Here is a 27,720-nt window from a genome sequence, read left to right as displayed (position 1 = left end):
ACTTTTCTATTTTTTTTTTTGGACAGGTTTGGAAATGCAGTCAACCAAAGGGCAGTGGTTTCACATCAGTGATACACATGTGCAAGCTGTGCCTACAACTAAAGTCCTAAACTCACAAGCGTACCTCCTATTTTATGAAAGAATACTATAACAATATAAAAAGCACTTTCTCTGGAAACACATTTTTGGCTTTTATAATGGCTGTAATAACAACAATAAAAAAGTAAAGACTATTTAAATCATGTTTACTTAACATTAAATACATGCCAGAAGAAATCATGTTTAAATATTGAAGGGAAAAATAACTATAAAGATTTACAATGGTTTTGTATCGTCACAGTGGTTTTTATTCCTGCTTCCATTTTCTGGAAAGGAAATTCTGAATTACTTAAATCCTCTATGCTTACTATGGGTGGTGGGTTGCAATGCATCAATAAACTGACTTAACTCCAAAACTTGTTTTATTACTTAGAAGATTTTAAGTTGTATTGACTTTAATGGCTTCATGTACAGTGAACTCTTGCTGCAGCAAAAATGAGATGCACATCATTCCTAGCACTGTTGAGTTTATGTAAGACCCAGTCAGCCATATGCTAAAATTCCTTTGAAAGAATACAAAAAACAGTTTCAAACAGTATTATTCAGGGACCTACTATGATCGATCAACAAATACAGTGCCTATGTCCTATTAAATCAGTATAATGCAATGTTCTTTGTTTTTCCAGTACTGACTTATTGATCATAACTGGATCTACTTAACTCATATATGTCAAGGAGATGGATTTTCAGTTATATCATAAGTGCCTTTATATCTGTGCTACTAGAATGTCTTCTATTCAACAAATCATTCTTATTGGAACACATTGCCTCAACTTTTAGGATTTCCAGAGCTAGGGAAATCTAGTCCAAGGGTTAGTGATTATTCCTATAATGGGCCAGACAGTAAATATTTTAGGCTTTGTGAGCCCATTTGTTCTCTCTGCTACTCCACTGTGCCACTCCTGTGTTGAAAGCAGCTACAGACAATAGTGCAGACAACATGTAACAACTATCTGAGCAGGGCTGGATCCCAATAACTTAAAAACAAGCAGCATGACAAACAGGCCTCAAACTACTTAACTGACTTGCTCTAAGTCCCACAGCTAACGTAATTAACAAGGCTGAAACAAACAGGTCATTTGGATCCAGTAACAGTAGTCAGACAATGGTGAGGCTTTGACAGTAACACCTTTATTACATCATCCAGCTGATGATATATAAACACAAAAACACTTCTTAATTTAGGGAAAATAAGAAAACATCAGGCATTTCCTATAGTACTACTACAAATATGGCCTTCACCCACAGTAAAAATGAAGCCATTCAATCATTTTGGTCATCATCCCAGTCCTTCTTCCCACTTGGAGGCTTGGGTCCACCAGCTGGTTTTGCCATGATGATCTACATAATTACAAAAAAAAAAAAAAAACCACAAAAGTTATGTTTATATAAACTCAACCTCTGCAATGGGGAGTATTTTTTTGAATAGCCTGATTTAAAATTAGGCAATCATCGTGACATACATAATCAATTATTGACATAAGCAATCAATTATACACGAAACCCTAAAGCACAAAGATTGCTAGCTTCCCTGTTAGAAATTAACTTGTAGCATTGTGAGAAAAAATTCCCTGCCTTTATGGATAACAGCAACATCTGCACAGATTAGTGAAGAACATTCCAAGACATGCACTTTCATAACTCAGTATGCTGAATGCGAAAGTATCTGCATGCATCACTGGTATCAATCAGTTTGGCACCTGATTTACTATTTATATGTGAGGTTCATCTTGCCAAGCATCTGTATCCCAATTTCCTTGTGGTTTAGGAGCTTTAGGTCCACCTGCCAGTTTTGCCATTATAATCTAAAGTAATTGATACATTATTATATTATATATAAAGTTCAACTCCGACATTTTCTAGTACCTATAAATGAGACCCGTTCAAGCAGCAGGAAATGTCTGTCCATAAACAAAATCCAAGTTTCCTCGTAACTTAAAATCTATTACAAACTTCTCTTAGTTACCTAAAATGTGCTAACCTTGCATTTCTCAAGGACAATATAACCATTCAACATTTTAAAGGGATTTATGTTAAAATGGTACTGGCTTTGGCCTCAAGTTATTTGGGAGAGGCAAAATTAAGCAATTAGTTAGCTTTGAAAACGTAGAACTCTGAGCCGCTAATAATATAGATTACCTAAAGGCATCAAGCATAATTTTAGAACCCAAGTACGGCACCTTGATTTAAAAATAGTTTCATTCAAACTTTAGGAGGCATCAGAATCATTTGGAGGGCTTACTAAAACAGATTGCTGGGCCTCCCCAAAGTTTCAGACTCATTGGAGCTGGAGTGAGGTCTGAGATTTTCTCCCCTAGTATAAAGCAGGGTTTCTAGTTTAAAACCAAGAAAAGCTTTTGTAACAAAAGGTTATCAATTATCATCTTGTTTGGATAACTGACATTCAAAAAGTGCCTCACTTAACAAAAAAAAAAAAAAAAAAAAAATGTTCTCTATATCTAGAATAAACATTTCCTTAGGTTATTACTTTTATTTAAAAACTAATAATCTAATGCCAAAACTGGTAAAGAAACTCCTACTGATAAATCTGGTACACAAACATACAGTTTCTGTTTACCTCTGATGAGCTGTAACTGGATATCCAGTTCCATTTATAAAAAGGTTCTTCCTTATACTGAAGAAAAACCCATTTTGCTATACATCTAATTACAACCAAGAGGTCCTTATTGTGCTTAGGAATAAGTCTAGTTACCTCTTTGCCAATTTATTCCTACAACTCATTACTTCTCTCAAGTTTAATTCAGAATGATTTTCACTTAAAGGACATAAACCATGCCCTCAGCAATTTTAAGTACTTACAAACAGATGATCAGAAAATACCTTTGTGAAAAATAATTATGAACTACAAACAGGTGGTCTGCAATACCTGCATCCATATTCCACTTTAATATTATATAATTAAACTCTCTAGATAACTTGTACAAAGGGGTTCTAAGGCCAAACTTGAAAGCTGAATCTAAATTCGGTTTATTCCACAGATTCCTTACCAATTTAAAAAGGTTTATATTGCAGACAGCTTCATTTTTAATTAGCTGTAATATATTCATACATTCTAAAGCTAATAGGAAAAAAAAGACATTTTTCAAGGATACTTTAACATCTCTAACATATGATGGTAAACAAGTACTCCTTTGAATACAATTGGAACTGTGCTATATTCAAGTTCTGTGAAAATTTCCTCTTGAACCATAAAAAACTAGCTTAAAGATCTAAATTTCACTTTTTGCTCACCTGATCCACTCTAAGTACAGTGACTGCAGCATTCGTAGCCAGTTTGATAGCCCAGTATTTTCCTAGATAAGTATCTAAAATACCGGCTTCCAACATGTCTTTTACAGCAGGAACTTCAGCCTGTTAACACAAAACAATTTTCATCCTTCATTATAAATTAAGTGAAACTGCTTACACTCAATAACAAAACCTCATGGCTCTTTAAACTGTACTAAAAAATAACTAAGGGTGGGCATTTGGCCTACTGGTTAATACTCTTGCCTCCCTTACTGGTGTGCCCTGGTTTGCATTTCCAGCTAAGGAAGACCTTGAGAAGCAGGGATGGATCAAGTGATTGGCTGTTGAAGGCAACTGGGGGAATGAACTGGCAGATGGGAGCTAGCTATCTCTCAAATAATTCAACATTAAGATGGAAAACATTAATAAATAAATGTGCATAAAATAGAAATATACGATAAATATACATAATATGTAACTACATATTGGAGTGCCTGGTTCAAGTCCCAGTTACCACATTTCTAATACAGCTCCCAGCTAATGCTCACCCTAGGAGGCAGTAATTACTACTTCAAATACTTGGGGCCCTGACACTCATGTGAATTATATTCTGGGCTCCTGGCTTCTGCCTGGCCTATCCCTGACTATTGTGGGCTTGTGGGGAGTGAACCACTGAAAACAGTCTCTGCCTTTCAAAAAAACTGAAATTTCTATTACTGCTTCCATTTTTAGTTTAAGCATTCACAAAATAAAACAATAATATATAGTTTTTTTTTCCCTTAAATACCTCAATGTCTAATCCAACATTTTTATTTCCTTCTTGATGGACTGCATAGAGTTTAGAGATTACTTCATTGGCCTTAACTCCTGAGTTTTCTGCCAGAGCTCGGGGAATAGCTTCAAACGCCTCAGCAAACTTCTTTATAGCATATTGTTCAAGTCCAGGACATGTCTAAAACAAAACAATTATAATTGCCATTTTATTCAGGTAATGTAAAGTCAGTCAAGATATACAGAAAAAGCTATACCTCTCCATATGATGTGATCTGTTTGGCCAATTCGATCTCTGTTGCTCCACCTCCAGGGACAAGACGTTTATCCTATAAGTAGCCCAAACAAATTAATCAATCAAAAATGTCACTACATAAGAAACAACGAAATCCAGTCATTTGCAACAAAATGGAGGAATCTGGAACACATCATGCTGAGTGAAATAAGCCAGTCCCAAAGGGACAAATACCATATGTTCTCCCTGATCGGTGACAACTGACTGAACACCAAAAAGGAAACTTGTTGAAGTGAAAGGGACACTATGGGAAACGGTGACTTGATCAGCATAGCCCTGACTGTTAATGAACAACTTAATACATTATCCCTCTTAGTAGTTTTTTTGTCTGTTCTACTTAATATGACTGATTTAATTCTGTAATTAATACACAGTTATTCTTAAGTGTTGAAATTTAACTGAAATGTGATCCCTGTTAAACATAAGAGTAGGAATAAGAGAGGGAAGAGATATATAATTTGGGACATGCTCAAGCTGACTTGCCCCAAATGGTAGAGTTAGAAACATACCAGGGGACTCCAATTTAATCCCATCAAGGTGGCATGTACCAATGCCATCTCACTAGTCCAAGTGATCAATTTCAGTTCGCAATTGATCATAATGAAAGGACTAAGAGTCAAAGGGAGCACATAAGCAAGTCTAGTACCTGCTAACACTAACCGATAGAATAAATAAAGGGGAGAGTGATACAACATGGGAAGTGAGATACTCAGCAGACTCATAGAATGGCAGATGCCCTAAATAGCACTCTGGCCTCAGAATCAGCCCTAAAGGCACTCGGATCTGGCTGAAAAGCCCATGAGAGTATTTCAGGCATGGAAAGCCAAGACACTCTGGCAAAAGATCTCTGTGAGTGAGATCTCAGTGGAAAGAACAGGTCTTCAAAGAAGGAGGTACCTTTCTCTGAAGGGAGGAGAGAACCTCCACTTTGACTATGACCTTGTCTAAACAAGATAAGAGTCGGAGAACTCAAGGGGCTTCCATAGTCTTGGAAACTCATGACTGGAGCATAGGGAGATTACTGATGCCATAGACAGGAGTGTCAATTGGTAAAGTCAACAACAGGAGTCACTGTGCACTTACTCCTCATGTAGGATCTCTGTCCTTAATGTGCTGTGCATTGAGATTTAATGCTATAACGAGTACTCAAATAATATATTGCACTTTGTGTTTCTATGGGGGTGCAAACTGTTGAAATCTTTACTTAATGCATACTAAACTGATCCTCTGTAAAAAAAAAAAAAAAAAAAAAAAAGAAAAGAAAAGAAAAGAAAAGAAACTATCAACTCCCACCTTGACTCTCACTGGGATTAAACATGACAATAGGTCTGATCTGATTTCATCATCATTAAAAAAAATCATCAATTATTTTTCACTTTATGTTTCTGTGTGGGAGCAAACTGTTGAAATCCTTACTTAATGTATACTAAGCTGATCTTCTGTATATTAAGATAATCGAAAATGAATCTTGATGTGAATGGAAGGGGAGAGGGAGTGGGAAAGGGGAGGGTTGTGGGTGGGAGGGACGGTATGGGGGGGAAGCCATAGTAATCCATTATTCGTACTTTGGAAACGTATATTCATTAAATAAAAGTTAAAAAAAAAAAAAAAAAAAGAATTTGAGGACTCATGGGAAATTTCTCAATAATTATTTCTCCAATTCTTATAAAGTACTATGTATTTGGTCCTTAGTATTTATTCTTTTCCATTTTTATTCTATTTCTGTTTACCCTCTTCTTTATACCCTGGATTTCATTCACTCCGGCAATAATAGTAACCAGGGACCATGACTCAAGAGCCCTTCAATAAATTATAAGTTTCCTCAAAAAAAAAAAAAAAAAAAAAAAAAAAAAAAAAGTCACTACAAAAAGAAAAGTCTGTTATTTGATTTTTTAAATTCCTGAACTCTAACCAGATTTGAGTTTCTAATCAGGAGCCATCACTCAAAATCTAATCACAAACTTGGCAAAATAAATAATAATAATAATAAAAAAAATCAGTGATCAGAGCAAATTTTCTTATTGTACAGTGTTTGATATATGGAAAAGGGGACCAAAGTAAAGAATGAGAAAAGCACTAAAACAAATGCTTAAGCGACTGAAGGTAAATCATAATTAGAAACAACTATCGATAGCCCTTTAAAATCATTTTTAAAATATAGCCTTTCCTATTTCTTTGCATAATAATTTCACAAAATTATTACATAAGCAACAAGTGCTTAAATACTGTTAATTCTCAAAATGTTCAGGATTCTGCCAACTGTGTTTTTAAGACCTTACAAATTACTATAGATGATTACTGTTAATACTGACCCTTGTGAGAACTTTAAAAGTATTAACACCATCATCTACTGCCCTTTCTATATCATCCATCAGGTTGTCCGTGGAGCCTCGAAGTACTATGGTGGAAATGGCACCATCTTCCTTTTCTGTTAATAAATGTATTTGGTAAAAAAAAAAATAAAAAGATTAAAATACATACTCAAGTAAATCAAAGAGACAAACGCCACACACTTATATAAACACATTTTACCACTGCTACATACCATGCTTAAAAACCACCACCTGTGTGTCTCCAACTTCAGAGAGGTAAACATTATCACAATGGCCCATTTCTTCAAGGACAGGAGGAGTCTGTAAGAAAGTGATTATTAAAGCAAAAATACAAGCAGGCTCAAGTATCTTTAATGTTTTCCTAAAATACATACCAATCTAGGAAGAGCTGTAGCACCAACTGTTTTACACAGTCTTCTGAGATCCCATTTTGAGTTCAGCCTTTAAAAAAAGAAAGACTCCGTAGATTTAATTCCATGAGATATGCAGCATTTAAACTGCAGAGATTAGACAACACAGGAAACCATACACCAATCCTCATGTCATTCTTTCAGCTTTTGATTCAGAACATGTCTTCACAGCACTGACTGCTGTAGCCCAGAAACTGATTCCTGACTCTGCTCAGTTTGCCAGTAATGCCACATCTCAAGTCTGTGCTATACGGCGTTCCTCTAGAATTGGGAGAGTTGAGGGAACAGTGAAGTAACTTAGTACAATGGCATAGCTGCTAAAAATGGTGGCAGGTAGAAACGGACAAGAAAACTGCCTGGTGTGCCCATATAAAAGGTACTTCAAAAAGTCTGTAGAAAACTGGAACTAAAAGGTTTACTATGTGGTGTAAAAAATTTTTTGGAATTCATGTATATTTTTCATTAAAACATATTTTTCTATTTATTTCTTGCAGACTCTATATGCATTTCAAAAATTTCGTGTAATTTATAATTATACAAGCTTATAATAATTAGTTCCATTTTCTGAAGTACACTCATAAATGTGTTCATGAATTTTAAGGTTTGAGTCCTAGGTCTACCTCCAATTCCAGTTCGTTCTAATGCACACCTTGGGGGGGGGCAGAGGTGAAGGCTCAAGTAACTGGGGCTTTATCACCTATGTGGGAGACCCAGAGTTCCAGGCTTCTAGCTTCAGCTTAGCCCAGCCCTGGCTGTTGTGGGCATTTAGAGAACGAATCAGTGAATGGAAGACCTCTTCGCTTGTCTCTGCAGAAAATAAAAAAGGGCACTGCAGGTGACAGACAATGCACCAGGTTTACGTCTGGTCTCTTAAACAAGTTGTTCCTTTAGACAGAAATACTTTTCCCTTTCTTTTTTCATATAGTATCTGTTAACTGGTCCTTCAGCCTTCCGCTTAAATGAGTTTCTCACAAGAATTTCCTGTTCGCCTAGATGGGGGTGGGGAACTTTTCTTCTGCCAAGGGCCACCTGGGTATTTGTTAACATCGTATGTAGGCCATACAAAATTATCAACTTAAAAATTAGCCAGCTATACAGATCTACTGAGTTTCAAGCCCTGTCTATGGCTGCTTTGGCAGAGCCAAACCAAATGATTTTGTAGGTTCCACACCCCTGCCCTAGTTTAAGGCCCTGTGCTACTTGATCTAATACCTTCTAATTTCCTTTTATTAACAACCTTCAAGTTTCAATTTATTTAGGGTTTCATTATTCCCCTACCCCCAGAAAAAACTTATACATTAACAGAATGCAGCTTTCTCTTACCTCACCAACATAATATTGTATTTATTTGCATAATGAAGAGCCATGTCTGCCACTTTGCCACCAGTTACTATGACATTTGCACCAGTAGCAGCAATAGCTTTGACTTGTGTATCCATGAGATTTTCTTCTCCCTTACTAAAATTCATCAATTCTTCAGCAGTCTTTATCAATACGGTTCCCTATTAAAACAAGCAAGCACTCTTTTTAAAGTCATTTAACTACACTGGTGTTCAAAGTTACAGGATAACATTTCACTGAATAATTAAAAGATTTGAGAGAAATACAAAGGTTAAGTGTGAACTTATTATGAAACAGACTTATGAAGCGTATATGAAATTAATAGGTGCCAGTACTGTGGCACGGTGGGTTAAACTGCTGCCAGCAACGAAGGCATCCCATAAGGGTGCCGGTTCATGTCCTGGTTCCTCCACTTCTGAGACAGTTCTCTGCTCATGGCCTGTGAAAAGCAGCTGAAGATGGCCAAAGTACTTGGGTCCCTGACACTTAAGTGGGAGACCAGAATGAAGTTCCTGGCTTTGGCCTGGGCCAGCACTGGGGAGTAAACCAGTGAATGGAAGATCTTTCTGTCTCTCCCCCTCTAACTCTGATTTTATAAATAAATATTTAACTAACATTCAGTTTGCTTCCAGAACTACTTCCCCCAACGGATACATGCTGGAAAAGCTAGAGGATACTGCTATTTTAGACATGTTGACTAGATGTCCTAGCATTTGTCGTCTGACAAAGGTCAGGTAGTGTTGCCAAAATAACATCATGGTTCTCACACTTTTTCTATAATGTGAACCAAATGATCACTCCCACACTAACCCTACAAAACTTTTAAAACCAATAACTCGCCGGCGCCGTGGCTCAATAGGCTAATCCTCCACCTTGCGGCGCCGGCACACCGGGTTCTAGTCCCGGTTGGGGCGCCGGATTCTGTCCCGGTTGCCCCTCTTCCAGGCCAGCTCTCTGCTATGGCCAGGGAGTGCAGTGGAGGATGGCCCAGGTGCTTGGGCCCTGCACCCCATGGGAGACCAGGAAAAGCACCTGGATCCTGGCTCCTGCCATCAATCAGTGCGGTGCGCCGGCTGCAGCGGCGGCCATTGGAGGGTGAACCAACGGCAAAGGAAGACCTTTCTCTCTCTGTCTCTCTCTCTCACTGTCCACTCTGCCTGTCAAAAAAAAAAAAAAAAAAAAAAAAAAAAACAAACAAAAAAAAACAAAAAAAAAAAAAACCAATAACTCAGATTTCAAGAATTCTGATAAAGGCAGCCACTGCTCACTACAAATACAAACTTCAACCTTCAGAACATGTATTTTAAAAACAGATTTCCAAATTAGCATATTTTGCTTCAGGATGCTGCAGAATGTCAACATTTTAAAGACCTTCCAGGAAGAGCCAAGTACTCATCCTTTCAGTCGCTTAAATGTCAAGGGTTGTAGGTTAGAATATAAACAATACTGCCACCACTCATCTTTCAAGTCTATTACTTAGTAGCTAAATTATCAAAAAGGATAAAAAAATCTGGATTAAAAATACATTTGATCCTACATTTTCCAATCATTAAATACTTACTAGTTCAACAGCAAATTCAATGTCAAAACAAAAATATTAAGCTGACAAAGCAAACCAAACTTAAAAGTTTGAAATCTACATACCTTAGTTTCTGTTATCATGCCATCAAAAGGACAAGAGTACACTGCTATTTTTGCATCTTTGACAGATGTTACATCACCTTCAGTTTCTTTCTTAAAAACCATGCCATGCAATACTGAGGAGGAATAGATACCAGAGCCCTAAAGAGTTGAACACCAAAATCATCATTAGGGCTACATTGCTGACTCTGTATGTACCCAAAATAATATTTCCTAAAACAAACTAACACGCTAACCCAGCAACTGCTGGGGAAATGGGGTGAAGTAATGGACAAAGAGCAAACCATTCAGGGCAAGGTAGTAATCATTGAAGGAATGAGCCACTGGTATGGAGGGGAGGTTCTTCAATGTACCAGGAAGAATCCAAAGTAGAGTATAAATGCTCTGAGCCACTCATTCATTCAAATACTTGGTGCTAATACACCAACTACTGTCATAACAGAAACAGAACAGAGAAAAAAAGCAGACTGTACTCACAAGCTCAATTTAGTGAAGAAGATGGGCAATACATGGAAAGATACAAAGCATACAGTATATGCACAAATACACACATGAAGGTACTTAGGAATTAAAAGTTTATTTTGATGCAAAAAAATTCTGAGAGGGAGGGCTTTTGTCTAGTGGTTAAGCCCTAATCAGGATGCCAGTGTCTCATTATTGGAGTGTCTGGGTTTGATCCCTGGTTCTGACTGTGGCTCTTAATTCTAGATTTCTGATATCGTGAACATGGGAGGCAGCAGAGATGGTTCAAGTAAATAGGTCCTGGCCACCCAAATGGGACACCCGGATTGAGTTCCTAGCTCCTGGCTTTGGGCCCCTGGCTACTCCAGGCATCTGGGAAGTGAACACACACATGGGAACTCTACTCAAATACTCAAGTAAAAGAATAAAACATACACATACACTGAAATCCATGCAGTTTCTTTGTAATACAAGTTTTTTATGAACTTTTTGAAGACCCCTTGTGGAAAGCATGTGTCATTTAAGTTAAATTCAACTACATTAACACTCAGTATGCCTATATGTAAAACCATTTATAGGCTTTACTTGGGCACATGAATTTTCATCAAAAATATACTTCAGGGGCTGGTGCTGTGGCACAATGAAGCTAAAGCCCCAGCCTGCAGTGCCAGCATCCCACACAGGTACCAGCTTGAGTCCTAGCTGCTCTACTTCTGATCCAGCTCCCTGCTAATGCGCCTGGGAAAGCAGCAGGAGATGGCCCAAGTCTTTAAGCCCTTGCACCTGCCTGGGAGACCTGGAAGAAAGCTCCTGGCTCCTGACAGGCTTAGCTCCAGCTGTTGCAGCCACTTGGGGAGTGAACCAGGGGATGGAAGACCTCTCTTGCTGTCACTACCTCTCTCATTCAAAACAATAAAATATATCTTTACACACACACACACACACACTTCGAAGATGCATGTCAAGAAACCCCTGAAAGAACCTAAGAAACAGGTCACGGAGGAGGACGAAAACAAAAAGAGGACAACCTTGAGGAGCTAAATGTGAAGGCTGTGGGAAGGGTCCCCTTGCCACAAGTGGAATTAACAAACCTGCCAAAAAGTAAGCTGTTCTTTGTGCCTGAAGTGATTGATGCCGACCCTTGATTGTACTGCTATTCATACATCTGGACCCTGTACCATAACATCCTTTGCCATCCATAGCTAAAATAAAATGTTATTTTAGAGCCTGTTCCACAATGACAAGCAACAGGACTTCTATCCCGCTTAAAGTTATCTTCTAAGCTTATTGTAATTTGGCATATATGAAGAATAAACAGATTAGTATTTTGTTCACACATTATTTTCAACCCATATTATGGAAAGGTGACTTTCCCAAAAACTGACCAATTTGATAAAATTAATATATTTTTCTAAACTTACCAGAATTTTACAAACTCTGATGTTATCAACATTGAAATGGCCAGAATCAGGAAAAATAGACACTGTTAAGAAAAATGAAAGACATCAGAAGATAGTCTGTGACAACACAGAAACTACCTTAGGCTTAGTAAAGACATGTTTATTTTGGACCGCCTCATTTACTGATATTTACTTACCACATGCCTGAGCAATGAGCTTGGCCAGAAATGCTTCACTGCCATACTGTTTGCTCATTATGGAGGTACGAAGTAGAGATGACACTTCATCGACATCTCGAAGATTTTTTGCAGAACAACATACCAGATCAGGAAGAATTTCATGAGCTTTTCTGCAGGCTATTTCATAACCTTCAATGACCTAAAATATAAAGAACAAAAACATTTCTTCAAAAGTCACAATCTTGACAGAGTTAAAGTGGCTTGTTTCGGTAACCCAAGGAAGACAGCCATTTATTTTCAATAAAATGACAAACTTTATTCTCAGAATAACATGTATGAGAGCCTACTGGTTATGAATCTAGGTTCTGATGACAGCCCAGATTGGAATCTTTTTTTTTTTTTTTTTTTTTTTGACAGGCAGAGTGGACAGTGAAAGAGAGAGACAGAGAGAAAGGTCTTCCTTTTGCCGTTGGTTCACCCTCCAATGGCCGCTGCGGCCGGCACACTACACTGATCCGAAGCCAGGAGCCAGGTGTTTCTCCTGGTCTCCCATGAGGGTGCAGGGCCCAAGCACCTGGGCCATCCTCCACTGCACTCCCGGGCCACAGCAGAGCTGGACTGGAAGAGGAGCAACCGGGACAGAATTCGGCGCCCCAACCGGGACTAGAACCTGGTGCACTGGCGCCGCAGGCGGAGGATTAGCCTATTGAGCCACAGCACCGGCCCAGATTGGAATCTTAACTACCACTTACCAGCTGTAAGTCCTTGGGTAAGACTCTTCCAATGTAACTCTCATTTTCTCATCAAACACAGAGGATTAACAGGCCTCACTAACAGTAGTCCTGTTCAGTATTGTATATGAAGCACAAGCACTACAATGCCTCAGGTAGAGTACACTGCTCAAGAAACAGGTTATTATAATGATTGTCTCAAGCAGTAGGGACACACATGCACACAATAAGTAGCAGTGGATAGTAAAATGAACACTTGCCTCTGAAACTGACAGTCCAATTCTCAGAAGTTCTTCAGCTAATTCCAGAAGAGCTCCAGCAAATACCAGAACAAAGTTTGTGCCATCTCCAACCTCTTGCTCTTGCATATGAGAGGCCATTACAATCATTTTTGCAGCAGGATGCTGTACCTGGTATTAAAAGTATAATCCAGTTGTAACATATGACCCTTCAAACAATGTATTATAATTCACTCCCAATTTTTAAATTAATATACTCCAAATCCTGTAGGCCAGGCAATTCATTTAAGAACACTGCTGCACAATAAATATACCAGGGTCACAAGAACAAACTGTAGGTGCCTCTAGGCCTAGCAACACAAATATATCACTATAAATGAAATCAGCTTCAAAGTGCATCCTTCTTTTGATGGCCAGCCATCCAGTACGTAACACCTTCATATGTAAGATTCAGAACATCATTGCTTACTAAATTAAAAAAAAAAAAAAAAAAAAAGTAATTCTAACCACTAAACCCACTTTTTTTTTTTTTTTTTTTTGACAGAGTTAGAGAGAGAGAGACAGAGAAAGGTCTTCCTTTTTCCGTTGGATCACCCCCCAATTGGCTGCTACAGCAAGCGCGCCAGGTGCTTCCACCTGGTCTCCCATGTGGGTGCAGGGCCCAAGGACCTGGGCCATCCTCCACTACCTTCCCGGGCCACAGCAGAGAGCTGGACTAGAAGAGGAGCAACTGGGACAGAATCCGGCACCCCAGTCGGGACTAGAACCTGGGGTGCCGGAGCCGCAGGCGGAGGGTTAGCCAAGTGAGTCACATATTTTCAAATTAAATAGACCTCAACTAACTTGCTCGTGTTTCAAAATCCTTTTTACAATTTAAGTTCACAAGGATTTTATATTTAGTAGTTAGCTTTGGATAGTTTTAAGCGAACTATTAAGCAACTGACAGTAGCTAAGAAAGCTATAAAAATTCAATCTGGTTTTACTGCTTTGACAATATCCTTGTTGAAATTATACAATTACCTCTTAAGAACATCATAGTGTCAAATATTAACATTTACAATGACAAGCTCCTTTATAAATATTTTGTGGAATTATATGTTAAGTTTTCAGTTTTTTTTTTTCCATGCAAATTGTTGAATTCTTTACTTAGTATAGAGTTGGTCTTCTCTGTATGAACTTAATCAAAAATGGACCTTAGTGGAGAATCGGACTGGGGATGGGTGAGGAAGGAGCAGAAGGGTGGGATGCAAGGGCGGATATGGTGGGAAGAATCACTATATCCCTAAAGTTGTACTTAGGAAATGCACGAAGTTTGTATTCCTTAAATAAAAAAGATTGGGGGGAATAAATAAAATTTGTTGAGTTTTGTTCAACACAGTCCTTAAAAATATGTTATTTAAGATGTAGGAAAAACTGTATAACAAAGTTGGGCGAGGAGTGCATTATCCTCTCTAAATAAATTATTTCTTGGATCTGTGTCAAAATACACTTAATTTTTGATGTTACCAGAATATGACTAGGCTTTTTATTTTAAAAAAGAAATGACTTACTTCTAGCTCTCTTAAAATAGTTGCTGCATCATTTGTCACAAACAACTTCTCCAGGTGGTTGATAACCATTTTGTTCATTCCTCAAAAACAGTAATAAAAAAGAGAAAAATAAACCAATTATTATTCAGGCTCTTTCCAAAATACCCAGAAAAATCTAGTCATGAAGGTAATTTTTATTTTTTAAAACAGCTCTGTAAAAATTCATATACAGTCATCTTTTCTTAAAGTCCATCTAATAGCCCCATGGGCTTTCCCCGACCCACATCTGTATTCTTTCTTTCCCAGTATCTACCTCTAAGGAGGATGGCAAACCTCACCACATTTTTGCTGACTTCCATTTCTCTTGCAACATGGTTGGCATGCAGCAAGTGTTTAATAGAAATTATATTAACACATACAAAGACCAAAATAATTCACTTAAAAGTATATTTGGTTTTGTACCTATCTCATGAATCTGTATCAATTAAATTCAACTGGTGATGAAAGACAACAGGAAAACATAACTTTTCTCCCTGAAACTATGCTAGTTTTTGTAAGAACTGTTCAACATTTGTCATAAATACCAGGTATTGTTTCAATAGTAGAAATGCTATATTTTATAGTCTCCATAGCATTAACAAGTAACATTCTGAGTCCTATTTTTTTGAGATCTGGGCTGTGGATTAAAAACTGGAAATATTATACTGGTATCATTGAACTACAGAATAACTTTCAAAGCCATACTGTAAACATAAAATTCTCCAAAAAAGTTCACAAGCTAGTACACAAAATTCTATCACTGCATCTTTTAAAACAGAAATTTAGAAATTACCATTTGGTCCATAGGCTGTACGAGTAGTCTGGGCAAGCTCTTTGCAAGCTTGTATGTTTCTATATACAGCCTCTTCTAATCCTGAAAAATGCTGTAAAAAAAAAAAAAAAAAAAAAACAACCTTCTGATTAGACAGGACAGCCAAATGAGAATTTTCATATAAGATACATTTGCTTATCTTACTTCCAACAAAAAGGCAGGATAGCTTTGGTATTTGGGAAATGGCGTTTAGATTCTGACTTGGTAGTTAGAATTCTTAGCCTTCTGTGGCTAATTAACTATATGGCCTTGGACAATTTTCACATTTCTTCATCTGTAAAATGGGATAATAAAAGTACCTATGTCTCATAGGATTGTTGATAATCAAAGAAGTTATGTAAAACACATTGCTTGATATTCATAAGCAATCTCTAAATTTTCTCATTGGTTGAAAAACAACACATATTTTTATAGACCACAGATACCTACTACCTACACATCAAATCATAAACCGCTAAATATTTAAAGAATTTTTTAATTTATTTTCATTTTATTTGAAAGGCAAAGATAAACTAAGAGAGAGAGAGAGAAAAATCTTCCAGTTGCTGGTCCACTCTTCAAATGCCTACAATAACCAGGGCTGGGCTGGGTCAGGCCACAGCCAGGAGCCCGGAACTCCATTCAGGTCTCTTCACATGGATGGCTGGGTCCTAGGTACTTGAGCTATAACATGCTGCCCTCCAGAGTATGGATTAGAGCAGGATACTGGACTGGAAGTGAAGTAGAGAGAACCAAAACCAAGCACTCTAACATGGGATGCAGGTGATTCAAGCTGCAACTTAACTGCTGCACCAAACACTTGCTAATTTTTTTTAAACATAGTGAAAAATAAAGGAAGAATACTAAGACTCCATGGGGCTGATATTGTGGCACTTTGGGTTAAAATGACATCTGTGATGCCAGAATTACAAATGGTTGCTGGTTTGAGTCCTGGCTGCTCCAATCCCAATCCAGCTCCCTACTAATTTACCTGGGAAAAGCAGAAGAAATGGCCCAGATGAAGCTCCTAGCTTTGGCCTGGCACAGCCCCAGCTGTTGTGGCCATTTAGGGAGTGAACCAGAAGTTGAAATTTCCTCTCTGTAACTCTGCCTTTCAAATAAAAATAAATAAATCTTAAAAAAAAAAAAAAAGAGTACTAAGACCAAGGGGAAGAAGCAAGAGTATAAACCAAGAGAGCACTTAAACGTTACTGCTGGACTCCAATCCTTTCTGTTAAAAACGCTTCTCAAGTAGTGATCACACAAAGAGTATGACATATTTCAGGTAAAACACTTTTAAAAAGTTTATCAGTATTTTCTTTTTTAAAAAATTTATTTATTTGACAGATACAGTTAGACAGTGAGAGAGAGAGAGAGAGAGGAAAGGTCTTCCTTCCATTGGTTCACCCACCAAATGGCCGCCATGGCCGGAGCTACGCTGATGTGAAGCCAGGGGCCAGGTGCTTCCTCCTGGTCTCCCATGTGGGTACAGAGGCTCAAGCACTTGGGCCATCCTCCACTGCCTTCCTGGGCCACAGCAGAGAGCTGGACTGGAAGAGGAGCAACAGGGACTAGAACGCCCATATGGGATGCGGGCGCCGCAGGCGGAGGATCAACCAAGTGAGCCATGGCGCCAGCCAAGTTTATCAATATTTTCTAACTAAAAGCTGAAACTTGGGATGATGAATATTTTTAATGTATTAGAACCCGGGCTGTGTAAAGCCAGCAGCTGTTTGTTCACTGGGAATTCTTCTTATTTGACAGAGTTATAGACAGTGAGAGAGAGAGAGACAGAGAGAAAGGTCTTCCTTCTGTTGGTTCACTCCCCAAATGGCCGCCAAGGCCGGTGCTGCGCTGATCCGAAGCCAGGAGCCAGGAGCTTCTTCCTGGTCTCCCTTGCGGGTGCAGGGCCCAAGCACTTGGGCCATCCTCCACTGCACTCCTGGGCCACAGCAGAGCTGGACTGGAAGAGGAGCAACCGGGACTAGAACCCAGCACCCACATGGAATGCCGGAGCTGCAGGTGGAGGATTAACCAAGTGAGCCAAGGCACCGGCCCCTTGTTCACTGGGAATTCTAACTGAAGGTATCTGTTCCAAAATGTTTAGGGACTAAAGTATACAGACTTTTGAACTGCAATTCCAACATGTATACTTTAAAAATTCCAAATTGTTTACAATACTAAAATTCTAAATACCTGACATCTCACATAGGTTTCATAAACCTACTATTTATATCAAGGTTTTTCTAGTGCTACACTGCCCAATACAGTGCCATTAACCACACGTGGCTATTTGAATTAAAAAGTTCAGCTCCTCTACTACACTAGCCACATTTCAAAGATACAGTTGGTATCATAACGCACAGCTCTCTACAGAAAATTTCCATCATTGCCTAAAGTTATATTGGACAGTACTGCTCTAAAACACAGCCTCCCTCCAACAATTTCATTTAAGTCCCATCTCCTGACACCCTGCGAACAGGCAACTGATCATAAATCAGAGTGTCACTCTTCTACTTAAGGCCCTTTAATGTGAGCAGCATCAGCATCTCGTGAGTGCCAGTTCGAGTCCTGGCAGCTCTATTCCCAATCCAGTCCTCTGCTAAAGTACCTTGGAAAATAGCAGGAGATGGCCCAAGTGCTTCACCTCTCACCTACATGGGAGACCTGGATGTAGTTCCAGGCTCCTGGCCTCAGCTTTGCCCAGCCCGGCTGTTATGGCCACTTGGGGAAGATACCACCGGCAGATGAGATACCTCTTTCTCTCACCCTCCTCTCTCTAAACTGCCTTTCAAATAAATACATACATACATATATAACCTTCAATGGCTTCCCATCTCATAAAAGTAAAATGCAAATCCCTCTGGGGATACAAGGGCACACCTGTCCTGGCTGCGGCTCACAGTGCTTCTGAACACATCTTTTACCATGCCCGCTTTCCTTTTGCAAGCTTCAGTCTGTTACCTTACTCAATTTTCTTTAAGAAACAGGACAAATTCACTGCATACCCAGGGTCTTTGCACAGTCTGGTGTGTCAGCCCGAAACATTTCCTGCTCTACTCTTTCCTGGCTCTTTCTGTCTTTTGGAACTAGTTAAGAGTCGCCTGAACATCATTTTCAACTGTTCTGCTTCTGGCCTTCCCCTCTCTCTTTTTTTAATCCTTTTCATTCCCCACTATTATCAGTACTGTTTATTTCCTTTATTATTATTTCAAATTCTCCCTCAGATGAATATAAACTCTAAAAGCCAAGACTTCTTTCACTGAAGCCCCCTCAGTACCCACTTATTTCAACAATTATCTTCGTGTTCTGCAGAAAACTGCTAGCACCTGAATGACAATAATGCTTTGATACACAATTTCCCTAAAGTAAGCGGGGAAGGGGAAATCCAAATTGGAAGCTGCAATTTCACTGAGTTTTTTTAGGGAGCAAATAATGTCACATTACCAAAGAGATATCCCACCAACATAATCTTGTTAGCATTTATGTAGTACACCTACGTTCTCTGAAAAGTGCATCCTACGAAACAAAACAGCCCTAACCTCGCAGAAACTGTTAATGTGCTAGCTCCCAATAAACGATGCTCCCGGAATTACGTTCACAAGATCAGAAAGCTAAGTAACTGTACTTGGGCCAGGGTGTCTCCTACGCAGTGAGCTCCACGGGTCGGTCAGATATTTAAGACGATGAAAGTCAGCCCCAGCCCGGTACGTCCTGCACCCCGTCAGCCGACGCTGAGACCAGAACCCCCCCACCCCCGCCCCGGTCCCACAAGGGACTCCCGGCCTCATGGAACCGAAGCGGGAGAGCTTCGTCTCACACTACAGCAGCAGCCCGGGGTGGGTGCCATCTCCTCGCTCCGCACCAGCCCCGTTTCACGGATGGAGAGAAAGCGCACGAGGGGCTTGACGCTGGCCCGGCCCGAGCGCGTAGAAAGCGAATCCCGAGGCCCTGCCCCTCACCCGGCGCCTCGTCCCCTCTCGATCCTTTCCCGGGATATTAAAGAACGGAAGAGCCCCGGGCCTCGGCGGCCGAGCTCCCCCGAGAACACCTCCCCTTCTGGAATCTTCTCTCCGGCTCTGCCAGGGGGACACGCCGGGCCCGTTAGTAGGCCCGTGTCTTCGCTGCGGCCGCCCCAGCCCTCTGCCGACCCTCCCACCTCGCCGACTTCCTCCACTCCTTACTTTCGCGCCTTCTTTGAGCATCTGGGCAAAGCCCGGAGCTTTGGGGACGTGAAGCGCCATGGCCAGCCTGCAGAGGAACCGTTCACGCGCTCGCTAAGATCCCGGAGGTGGCAGGCGAGGGGCACGCACAGCCTTCTGGGAACGCGGCGTGCGGCCGCTGCACGCTCCGCCCCGCTCGTCAGCGAGCCCGCCCTTTCCCCCCGGCCTGATTTCAAGACTCGCGACAGCGAGAGCAGCTCCCGCTGCCAGAACCGATCTGACGATCCCCGATCAGGTCGATCGATCGGCGGAGCGCTAGATACACACTCGGTCTTCTGGCGGACGAATGCGCGCAGGCGCACCAAGGTCATTGTGATTTTTATTTTCCGTTTGCGGGCCCTGCCGACGGTCCTCGGAGGTCTCGGCGTGTGGTTTTTGCTGTACTTGTTAGGCGTAATTTCCACCTAACGCTCCAGACCTAGACACCAGCTTCAGGTGTCCTTTTCTTCCCGAGGCACAGATGTTGCCCTCATCTCCTGAGGCTGGCCTAGATCAGGTACTCTGGGCACCGTAGGAAGTGCTCGCGACGTGGAAGTGGTGATTGAGATCGTTGGTGAGGATAGCTGCGTGTGAGTGCCCACGAGTGCTTTACGTGTAATAGCTGTTGTGGTCGACCTTACAAGTTAGCAATCCTGTCTTCATGTTACAGAAGGGAAACAAAGCGAGCCAAACGAACGGTAATGACTTTCTCAAGATCACAGAGCAAGAGCTAAGATTCCTACTCAGATCGGGTTGAAAAACGCACTCAACCACTTCTTTTCTGCTTCCTGGTGGTAATACAAATCCCTTCGTTTTCCTGTCATCTTTTCAAACCTGACCTCTGTGTCTTTCCACACTGACACATGGCTGATTTAAATAAAAGTTGTCACGCTGGGACAGAATCCACTCGTTTTGTAGACGGAAAATACAGAAAACATGGAGCAACATTTTGGTGGAGCCTTTGATTTGGACGCATATGATTAACTGTCTTAACTTGGGGCAGATTAGCGTCCTTAGTCAAATTTAGCATCATTTTGTTCCTAATAAGCATTTAAAATAATAATGGAAACTGCTTTTTTGCCACCTCAGACCGTATTTGAACCACTCATTGGGAAATACTGCAAAAGATCAACAGTTCTCAAAGTGTAGTCCACTGGTAATGATTTTCATGATACCAAGACATTTCCTCTTGCTTTCAGTAGGAATTTTTCAGAGGCCCACGTGATGTGTTATATGGCAGCAGTTTGAATGTCAAAGGAATGAGAAGCCGATTATCTACTTTTTTAATTTTTATTTTTTTAAACTTTAATAAATATAAATTTCAAAACTACAACTTTTGGATTATACCGGTTTTTGCCCCCATAACCACCCTCCCACACGCAAACCATCCCATCTCCTACTCCCTCTACTCTTCATTTACTTAGTATATACTAAGTTCATCTTCTGTATATAAAGATAATCAAAAATGATTTTTTTTTTTTTTGCCAGGCAGAGTTAGACAGTGAGAGAGAGAGAGAAAGAGAGACAGAGAGAAAGGTCTTCCTTTTGTTGGTTCACTGCCCTAATGACCATTAGGGTGCTATGCCGCTCTGAAGCCGAACCGGGTACTTCCTCCTGGTCTCCCAAGCGGGTGCAGGGACCCAAGCACTTGGGCCATCCTCCACTGCACTCCCGGGCCGCAGCAAAGAGCTGGACTGGAAGAGGAACAACAGGGACAGAATCTGGCGCCCCAACCAGGACTAGAACCCTGGGTGCCAGGGCTGCAGGCGGAGGATTAGCCAAATGAACCATGGCACCGGCCCAAAATGAATCTTAATGAAGCCAATTATGTAAAAGCCAAACATGTAAAATAATGAGACTGCTCTCATTAAAAAAGAAATTACTTGAAGAGATCTCCCATCTGCTGGTTCACTCCCCACATACCATAAACATTTGGGGTTGAGTGGGGCCAAAGTCAGGAGCCAGGAACTCAATCCAGGGTTTTCCCCATGGGTGACAGGAATCTAATTACTTGAGCCATTACTGCCGCCCAGTGATGTGGGGCCCAGCCAGAATAGGAAGGGAAGTAGGGTAAAATTAACTGGAAGACTTTTCCGTAGTTTCTGTCTCTAGCCCTGCTAACTCCACCCCTTTACCTGCCACTGGTGGTTTCCTCCAGGACCAGGAAGGTGAAGCACATGTACAGAGAGAAGCAACTGGAGATGCAATAAAATTGTCCCAGAGGACCTCATGTGCCTTGAATCCTACCCAAACTCCACCGTTTATGTAATAAAACAGCACATCATTCCCCATAAAGGGGACATGAGAACTTCCTTTTTCAGCCTCCTCCCATGCTTTCTCCTTGTGGGGAGGTCTTTCTCTTAGGCCATCTCATGGGGAGCTTCTCTCATGGGTTTGTCTGCATTCCTGCCTGATTACATACATACTCACTCTGTCACTTTAATGAATCTTACTGTCATTATTGCACTTATGCCTCTGCTTTGAATTCTTACATGGGACAACAACCTGCAGTAAAAACTGGGCAACACTTTTTTTTTTTTAAGATTTATTTATTTATTTGAAAGGCAGAATTACAGAGGCAGAGAGAGAGAGAGAGAGAGAGAGAGGGGTCTTCCATCCACTGGTTCACTCCCCAAATAGCTGCAGCTGCCAGTGCTGATCTGAAGCCAAGAGCCAGGAACTTCTTCTGGGTCTCCCATGTTGGTGCAGGGGCCCAAGGACTTGGGCCATCTTCTGCTGCTTTCTCAGGCCATAGCAGAGACCTGGATCGGAAGTAGAGCAGCGCGGACTCAAACCAGTGCCCACATGGGATCCTGGTACTACAGTGCTGGCCCCAAAACACATCAGATCTATACAGACAAAACGCTGGAGTCAGGAGCAAGATTAGGTATCAAACCCAGGTACTGTGGTGTAGAATGTAGCAGTCTTTACCAGCATCTTAACTTCTAGCCTCAACTCTTGCCCCTCATATTTTGTGAAAATTTTAATTTTTTTAGCAAGCATATATGTGCTAACATCTGATTTTTTTAAAAGACTTATTCATTTATTTGAAAGTCAGAGTTACACAGAGAGAGGAGAGGCAGAGAGAGAGAGAGAGAGAGAGAGAGAGAGAGGTCTTCCATCCGATGTTTCACTCCCCAATTAGCTGCAATGGCAGGAACTGTGCCAATCCGAAGCCAGGAGCTTCTTCCGGGTCTCCCACATAGGTGCAGGGGCCCAAGGACTTGGGCCACCTTCTGCTGCTTTCCCAGGCCATGCAGAGAGCTGGATCAGAAGTGGATCAATGGGGTCTTGAACCAGCGCCCATATGGGATGCCGCGCTTCTGACCAGGGCATTAACCCACTGTGCCACAGCGCTGGCCCCAACATCTGGTGGTTTTTTAAAAAACAAAGGTTTGAAAATTCATGAATTTTAATTTCTAATACAATTGTTGATAGTTGTAGCTCATAGAAAGCTTTCAGGGATCTCAATAATTGTCAAGAGTCTAAAGGGGTTCTGAGACTGAAAATATATTTTCTGCAATATATTTTCAGTCCTGAAGAATCCAAGATCTTGTGGATTAACCAAAGAATCAATAAAAGCTCATTCCTCTGGCTCCAAGAGAATATTACTTGTAGCTGACACAACAAAATTGAAAGGGGTTGATGAAATGTGATTAATTAAAAATGATTGAATAATTTAATAGAATTTGTAACCAGACCATGGAAAAATTAAGCTTGAGGACAAAATAATTTATAAAAATTTTCATGGAAATTAGATCCATCAAATATAATAAAAAATTGATCTTAACATTAGTTTTAGTGGAAAGAAATGGAAAATTTAAAAATTATTTTAAAAAATGTATTTGAGGGGCTGGCACTGTGGCGTAGCAGGTAAAGCTGCCGCCTGCAAGGCCGGCATCCCATATGGGCGCCGGCTGAAGTCCCTGCTCCTCCACTTCAGATCCAGCTCTCTGCTGTGGCCAGGGAAATCAATAAAGGATGGCCCAGGTCCTTCGACTCCTGCACCCTCATGGGAGACCTGGAAGAAGGTCCTGGCTCCTGGCTTCAAATCAGTGCAGCTCTGGCCATTGTAGCCAGTTGAGGAGTAAACCAGAACCTCTCTCTCTCGCTCTCTCTGCCTCTCCTCTCTCTGTGTTACTCTGACTTTCAAATAAGTAAATACATCTTTTTTAAAAAATGTATTTAAAAGGCAGAGTTAGAGGGAGAGACAGAGAGAGATATCAATGTTCCATCCACTGGTTCACTTCCCTAATGTCTGCAATGGGCAGGATTGTACTAGGTTGGAGCCATGAGCCTGGAGCTTCTTCCAAATCTCCCACGTGGGTGTATAGGCCCAAGCACTTGGGCCATCTTCCACTGCTTTCCCCGGCACACTAGCAAGGAGCTGCATTGGAGGTGAAGCACCTGGGTTTCCAACCAGCACCCATATTAGATGACATTGCAGGCAGTGGCTTAACTCTCTATGCCATGAATATTGCCCTAAGAAATTTTAATTTAAATCTTCTGCATGGTAATTTATCAAGGAATTATATTGATTTAATTACTAAGATTACCTTTTAGATGAAAATTCATTAGTATGTGTAATTTGGGTTAAACTATATTCATAATGTGGAGTCAAAGTATCAAGGACAAAATTTCCACTGTGTCTTAAAACTAGGTCAAATATCCTTCATCCAGAAAAGAAAAATACAAATTCCTAGTGTGGATTCAAGACCTATCTTCTGATCCCTATTTATCTCACTTGTATCTTCTCTCTGTTGTGACCACAGTAGCCAGAAACACCGTTTCTGCTTTTCTCTCTACTTATAATGCTCTCCCAATCCTTTATGGCTAACTTATATCATACTTTAGTAAGCAGATGCTTTCATGAGAAAATGTGTGGTGTGGTGACTACCAAGACATTCTTTGTTCTTCATTTTCGTAATTTTTATGCATTACTATTGTTATAGCAAAATATTCTTTTTTAAAAAAGATTTTTATTTATTTATTTGAAAGAGTTACAAAGAGAGACAGAGAGACAGAGAGAGAGATCTTCTATCAGGTGATTCACTCTCTAAAAGGCCACAATGGCTGGGGCTGGGCCAGGCTGAAGCCGGGAACCAGGAGCTTCTTCCATGTATCCCACGTGGATGCAGAGGCCCAAGCAGTTGGACCATCCTCTCCTGCTTTTCCAGGCACATTAACAGGCAGCTGGGTAGAAAGTGGAGCAGCGGGGACTCAAACCTGGTCCATAAGTGATGCTGGCGATGCAGGCAGCAGCTTAACATGCTATGCCACAATGCTGGCCCCCAGCAAAATTATTTCTAATCTTTCTCCACCAATATGTAGGAACTACATCACCATTCGTTATGAATGGATATTGCATTATAATGGATATTCAGAGTAAGGTCTCAATAAATATTAGTCAAATAAACTAATGAACAACCAAAGGGGTGCCCAGGAGAGGAGACCAAAGAATTAGGATGCTATAGTCCGAATGTGTATGTCACCCCCGCCAAATTCATATATTGAAATTCTAACCCCTAAGGAGAAGGGCCCAAGGGAGCTTGTTCACCCTTCCACCATGAAGCCACACAGTTGAAAGGTGCTACCTATAAACCAGAAGTGGGCCCTCACCAGACATTGGCATTTACTGATATCTTGTTTTTGGACTTCCCAGCTTCTAGAACTGACTCAACGGACGTAACAGCTGCCCCAAATGTCTGCTCCATGACTAACTTAATGGTTTGGTTCCAGGCAATCAAGAAAGATAGCCTTGTGTCAGTCACTTACCAATTAGATAACCCTTTCTAAGGAGGTGGGAGAGTGAATTAGAAAGCCAAGACAGTTGGTGAAAGCTAGAGCAGTAAAACTAAACACCCTTCTCCTAATGTAATTGTTACCTTTATTTTTTAATCTGGCAATAATCCTTCCAATTCTTTTATCTATGGAGTGGGGGTAGGGTCGGGGGAGATTAGATTTTAGAGACCATGTTGCTCTCACAGTTTCACTTAGTTTTTGTCAAGCACACGTGAAACAAATCAAGGCCAAGACCAAGTCCTGACTGATTTCTCTGGTAAAGATACAATGAACCTCTTTTAAATCAATTTATTAGTTACATAGATGATGAAAGGAAGATTAGCCAAGGGTGTAGGCTCCTCTAGGGTGTTGTGGCACATATCAAAAGGATTGACACTGAAAACCAAGGGAACTAGAAGATTGCAACACAAATCACATAGTATGCATTGCTGAGGAGCTATGTGGAAGCTGCAGCTAAGTGATTTTCTATTCTGCCACAGTATTATGAAGAGTTAGGGCATGAAGTCCCATATCTCATCAGAAACCTGGAGGTGATGAGACATTGCATTGTGGCAGCTGTCCAGGGGATCAGTAGGTAAGCAGGAGATGGCCTCAGAGGACCTTTGAACAGGCTGTTCATGGTTCCAGGAGAATCACTAGATGTTCTGCCAAGACTCAGGGACAAGCCTTTGCTTGAATGGCCTTTGTGGTATATGCAAGGTCACCATGACAGAGTCATGTTCCTTGTGTATCTTGGCGCTGTGTCTCCTGTGGCTGTCTTCAGAGAGCTTAGCCATGATGATTCTTGGTCCTTCCTAAGGCCCATCTTGCCATGCCACCATTTGGATACTTATTGTTCCTGCTCACTCTTCCGAAGGAACACTTCTGTAACTCCTTCCTGCAAGACATCTTTCATATCTTTGGTTACTTTTCATTATTTCCTGAGTCCTACAGAACACTTGGTTTTGTTGTTGTTGTTGTTGATTAATTATTTTTAAGGAATACAAATTTAATAAGCACAACTTTGGGAATATAGTTATTCTTTCCACCATACCCGCCCTCCCGCCCACACTCCCATCCCTCCACTTCCTCCCTCTCCCCTTCCCAGTCCCATTCTCCATTAAGATTCATTTTCAATTAACTTTATACACAGAAGACCAACTCTATACTAAGTAAAGACTTCAACAGTTTGCACGCACTCATACACTCAATGTAAAAAGTACTGTTTGAGAACAAGGTTTTTTTTTTCCTTTTAAAGATTTATTTATTTATTTGAAAGAGTTACACAAAGAGAGGAGAGGCAGAGGGAGAGAGAGAGAGAGAGAGAGAGAGAGAGAGAGAGAGAGGTCTTCCATCCTATGGTTCACTCCCCAATTGGCCGCAATGGCTGGAGCTGCACCGATCTGAAGCCAGGAGCCAGGAGCTTCCTCCAGGTCTCCCACGCGGGTACAGGGGCCCAAGGATTTGGACATTCTTCTGCTGCTTTCCCAGGCCATAGCAGAGAGCTGGATTGGAAGTGGAGCAGCCGCGTCTTGAATCAGCACCCATATGGGATGCCAGCGCTTCAGGCCATAGTGCCAGCCCCAGAAAGTAGTAAGATTGTACATGGCCCCTCTTGGATCTCTTAACTTTTTCTCACACAATGTGATTTCTCTCTCTCTCTCTCTGTCTTTCTCTTTCTCCTTCTCTCTCGCTATGTGAAGCCATCCACCATAAGACCTCACCAGAAGCTGATGTATATTTCAGTCACCACTCCTGACACTTTCTCTGATGACAGAGTCCTCTCCAGATGACTGAGTCTGGGATGCCAGCACCAGGATTCAGTTAGCTTGTATATTTCCTTTGCACCAAATGCTGGTTGAGAGGGATGTTTGGATTCAAAAGAAAGATCTAGGTTGATGTGGAGCTCATAGAAACAGATGCAGCACATCCTGAAATCCATCCCTATGTCATAAGCAATGTGTCTATTCTCTACTATTTCTGCCTGCTTAGCAGGATTGTGATTTCTCTACTAGAATGTGACATAGTAGGGGCCCTAAGATAAACTTGCTCTATCACCTTTAAAAAACTTCTAGCAGTTACTGTGTCTATTCTGGCTTTATTAATCATGTCACTGAAATCCAATATTTATTTTCTTTGTGATGGGGAAAAATCTTTAACACAGATGAGTATTGACTACTTATGCAAATTTTCCCCCAAACTTATAGG

General features: G+C 40.8%; 3 protein-coding genes across 15 annotated transcripts in view; 2 read left to right on the top strand and 1 right to left on the bottom strand.

The window, feature by feature from the left end:
- USP16 (ubiquitin specific peptidase 16) overlaps positions 1 to 455 on the top strand; it is a 39,187-nt gene extending 38,732 nt beyond the window's left edge. For all 11 annotated transcript variants that reach the window (XM_008267159.4, XM_017347202.3, XM_070071896.1 and 8 more), the window contains one exon: positions 27 to 455. In XM_008267159.4, coding sequence (XP_008265381.2) covers positions 27 to 151 — 125 coding nt within the window. In that variant the 3' untranslated portion in view covers positions 152 to 455. The remainder of the gene's footprint in view (positions 1 to 26) is intronic.
- Positions 456 to 1,208: 753 nt separating this feature from the next.
- CCT8 (chaperonin containing TCP1 subunit 8) lies at positions 1,209 to 19,990 on the bottom strand. Of its 2 annotated transcripts, XM_008267158.4 has the most exons (16): positions 19,714 to 19,990; positions 15,512 to 15,602; positions 14,701 to 14,780; positions 13,172 to 13,321; positions 12,199 to 12,379; positions 12,023 to 12,084; positions 10,143 to 10,280; positions 8,481 to 8,659; positions 7,122 to 7,188; positions 6,960 to 7,047; positions 6,727 to 6,842; positions 4,377 to 4,448; positions 4,136 to 4,300; positions 3,352 to 3,471; positions 1,800 to 1,904; positions 1,209 to 1,440 (listed from the first exon to the last, which is right to left on the bottom strand). In XM_008267158.4, the coding sequence occupies exons 1-15, from the start codon at positions 19,771 to 19,773 to the stop codon at positions 1,812 to 1,814; spliced, it is 1,662 nt and encodes a 553-aa protein (XP_008265380.1). In that variant the 5' UTR covers positions 19,774 to 19,990; the 3' UTR covers positions 1,209 to 1,440; positions 1,800 to 1,811. The 2 variants fall into 2 exon arrangements, with proteins under 2 accessions (XP_008265380.1, XP_008265378.2); XM_008267156.4 differs by lacking the exon at positions 1,800 to 1,904 and having other exon boundaries at positions 19,714 to 19,947.
- An 80-nt stretch (positions 19,991 to 20,070) lies between these two features.
- MAP3K7CL (MAP3K7 C-terminal like) overlaps positions 20,071 to 27,720 on the top strand; it is a 127,935-nt gene continuing 120,285 nt past the window's right edge. Inside the window, exon 1 of one of the 2 annotated variants that reach the window (XM_051859470.2) lies at positions 20,071 to 20,248. In XM_051859470.2, the coding sequence (XP_051715430.1) occupies positions 20,213 to 20,248 (36 nt within the window). In that variant the 5' untranslated portion in view covers positions 20,071 to 20,212. Of the gene's footprint in view, positions 20,249 to 20,303; positions 20,430 to 27,720 lie in introns of those variants that run through there. The other variant, XM_070071898.1, reaches the window with a different exon arrangement.

The sequence above is a fragment of the Oryctolagus cuniculus genome, chromosome 4, assembly GCF_964237555.1.
Source record: "Oryctolagus cuniculus chromosome 4, mOryCun1.1, whole genome shotgun sequence".
Classification (NCBI taxonomy): Eukaryota; Metazoa; Chordata; class Mammalia; order Lagomorpha; family Leporidae; genus Oryctolagus; species Oryctolagus cuniculus.
This window is presented reverse-complemented; position numbering and strand designations above follow the sequence as displayed.

Bases quoted from the DNA above. Each gene is read 5' to 3' on its own strand.
- CCT8 (XM_008267158.4), bottom strand. From the start codon at position 19,773: ATGGCGCTTCACGTCCCCAAAGCTCCGGGCTTTGCCCAGATGCTCAAA. The intron at 7,189-8,480 runs GTAAGAGAAAGC...CTTTTTTTAAAG, and splicing joins TACAATATTATGTTGGTGAG to GCTGAACTCAAAATGGGATC. The intron at 3,472-4,135 runs GTATTTAAGGGA...TTGTGTTAACAG, and splicing joins ATGTTGGATTAGACATTGAG to GCTGAAGTTCCTGCTGTAAA.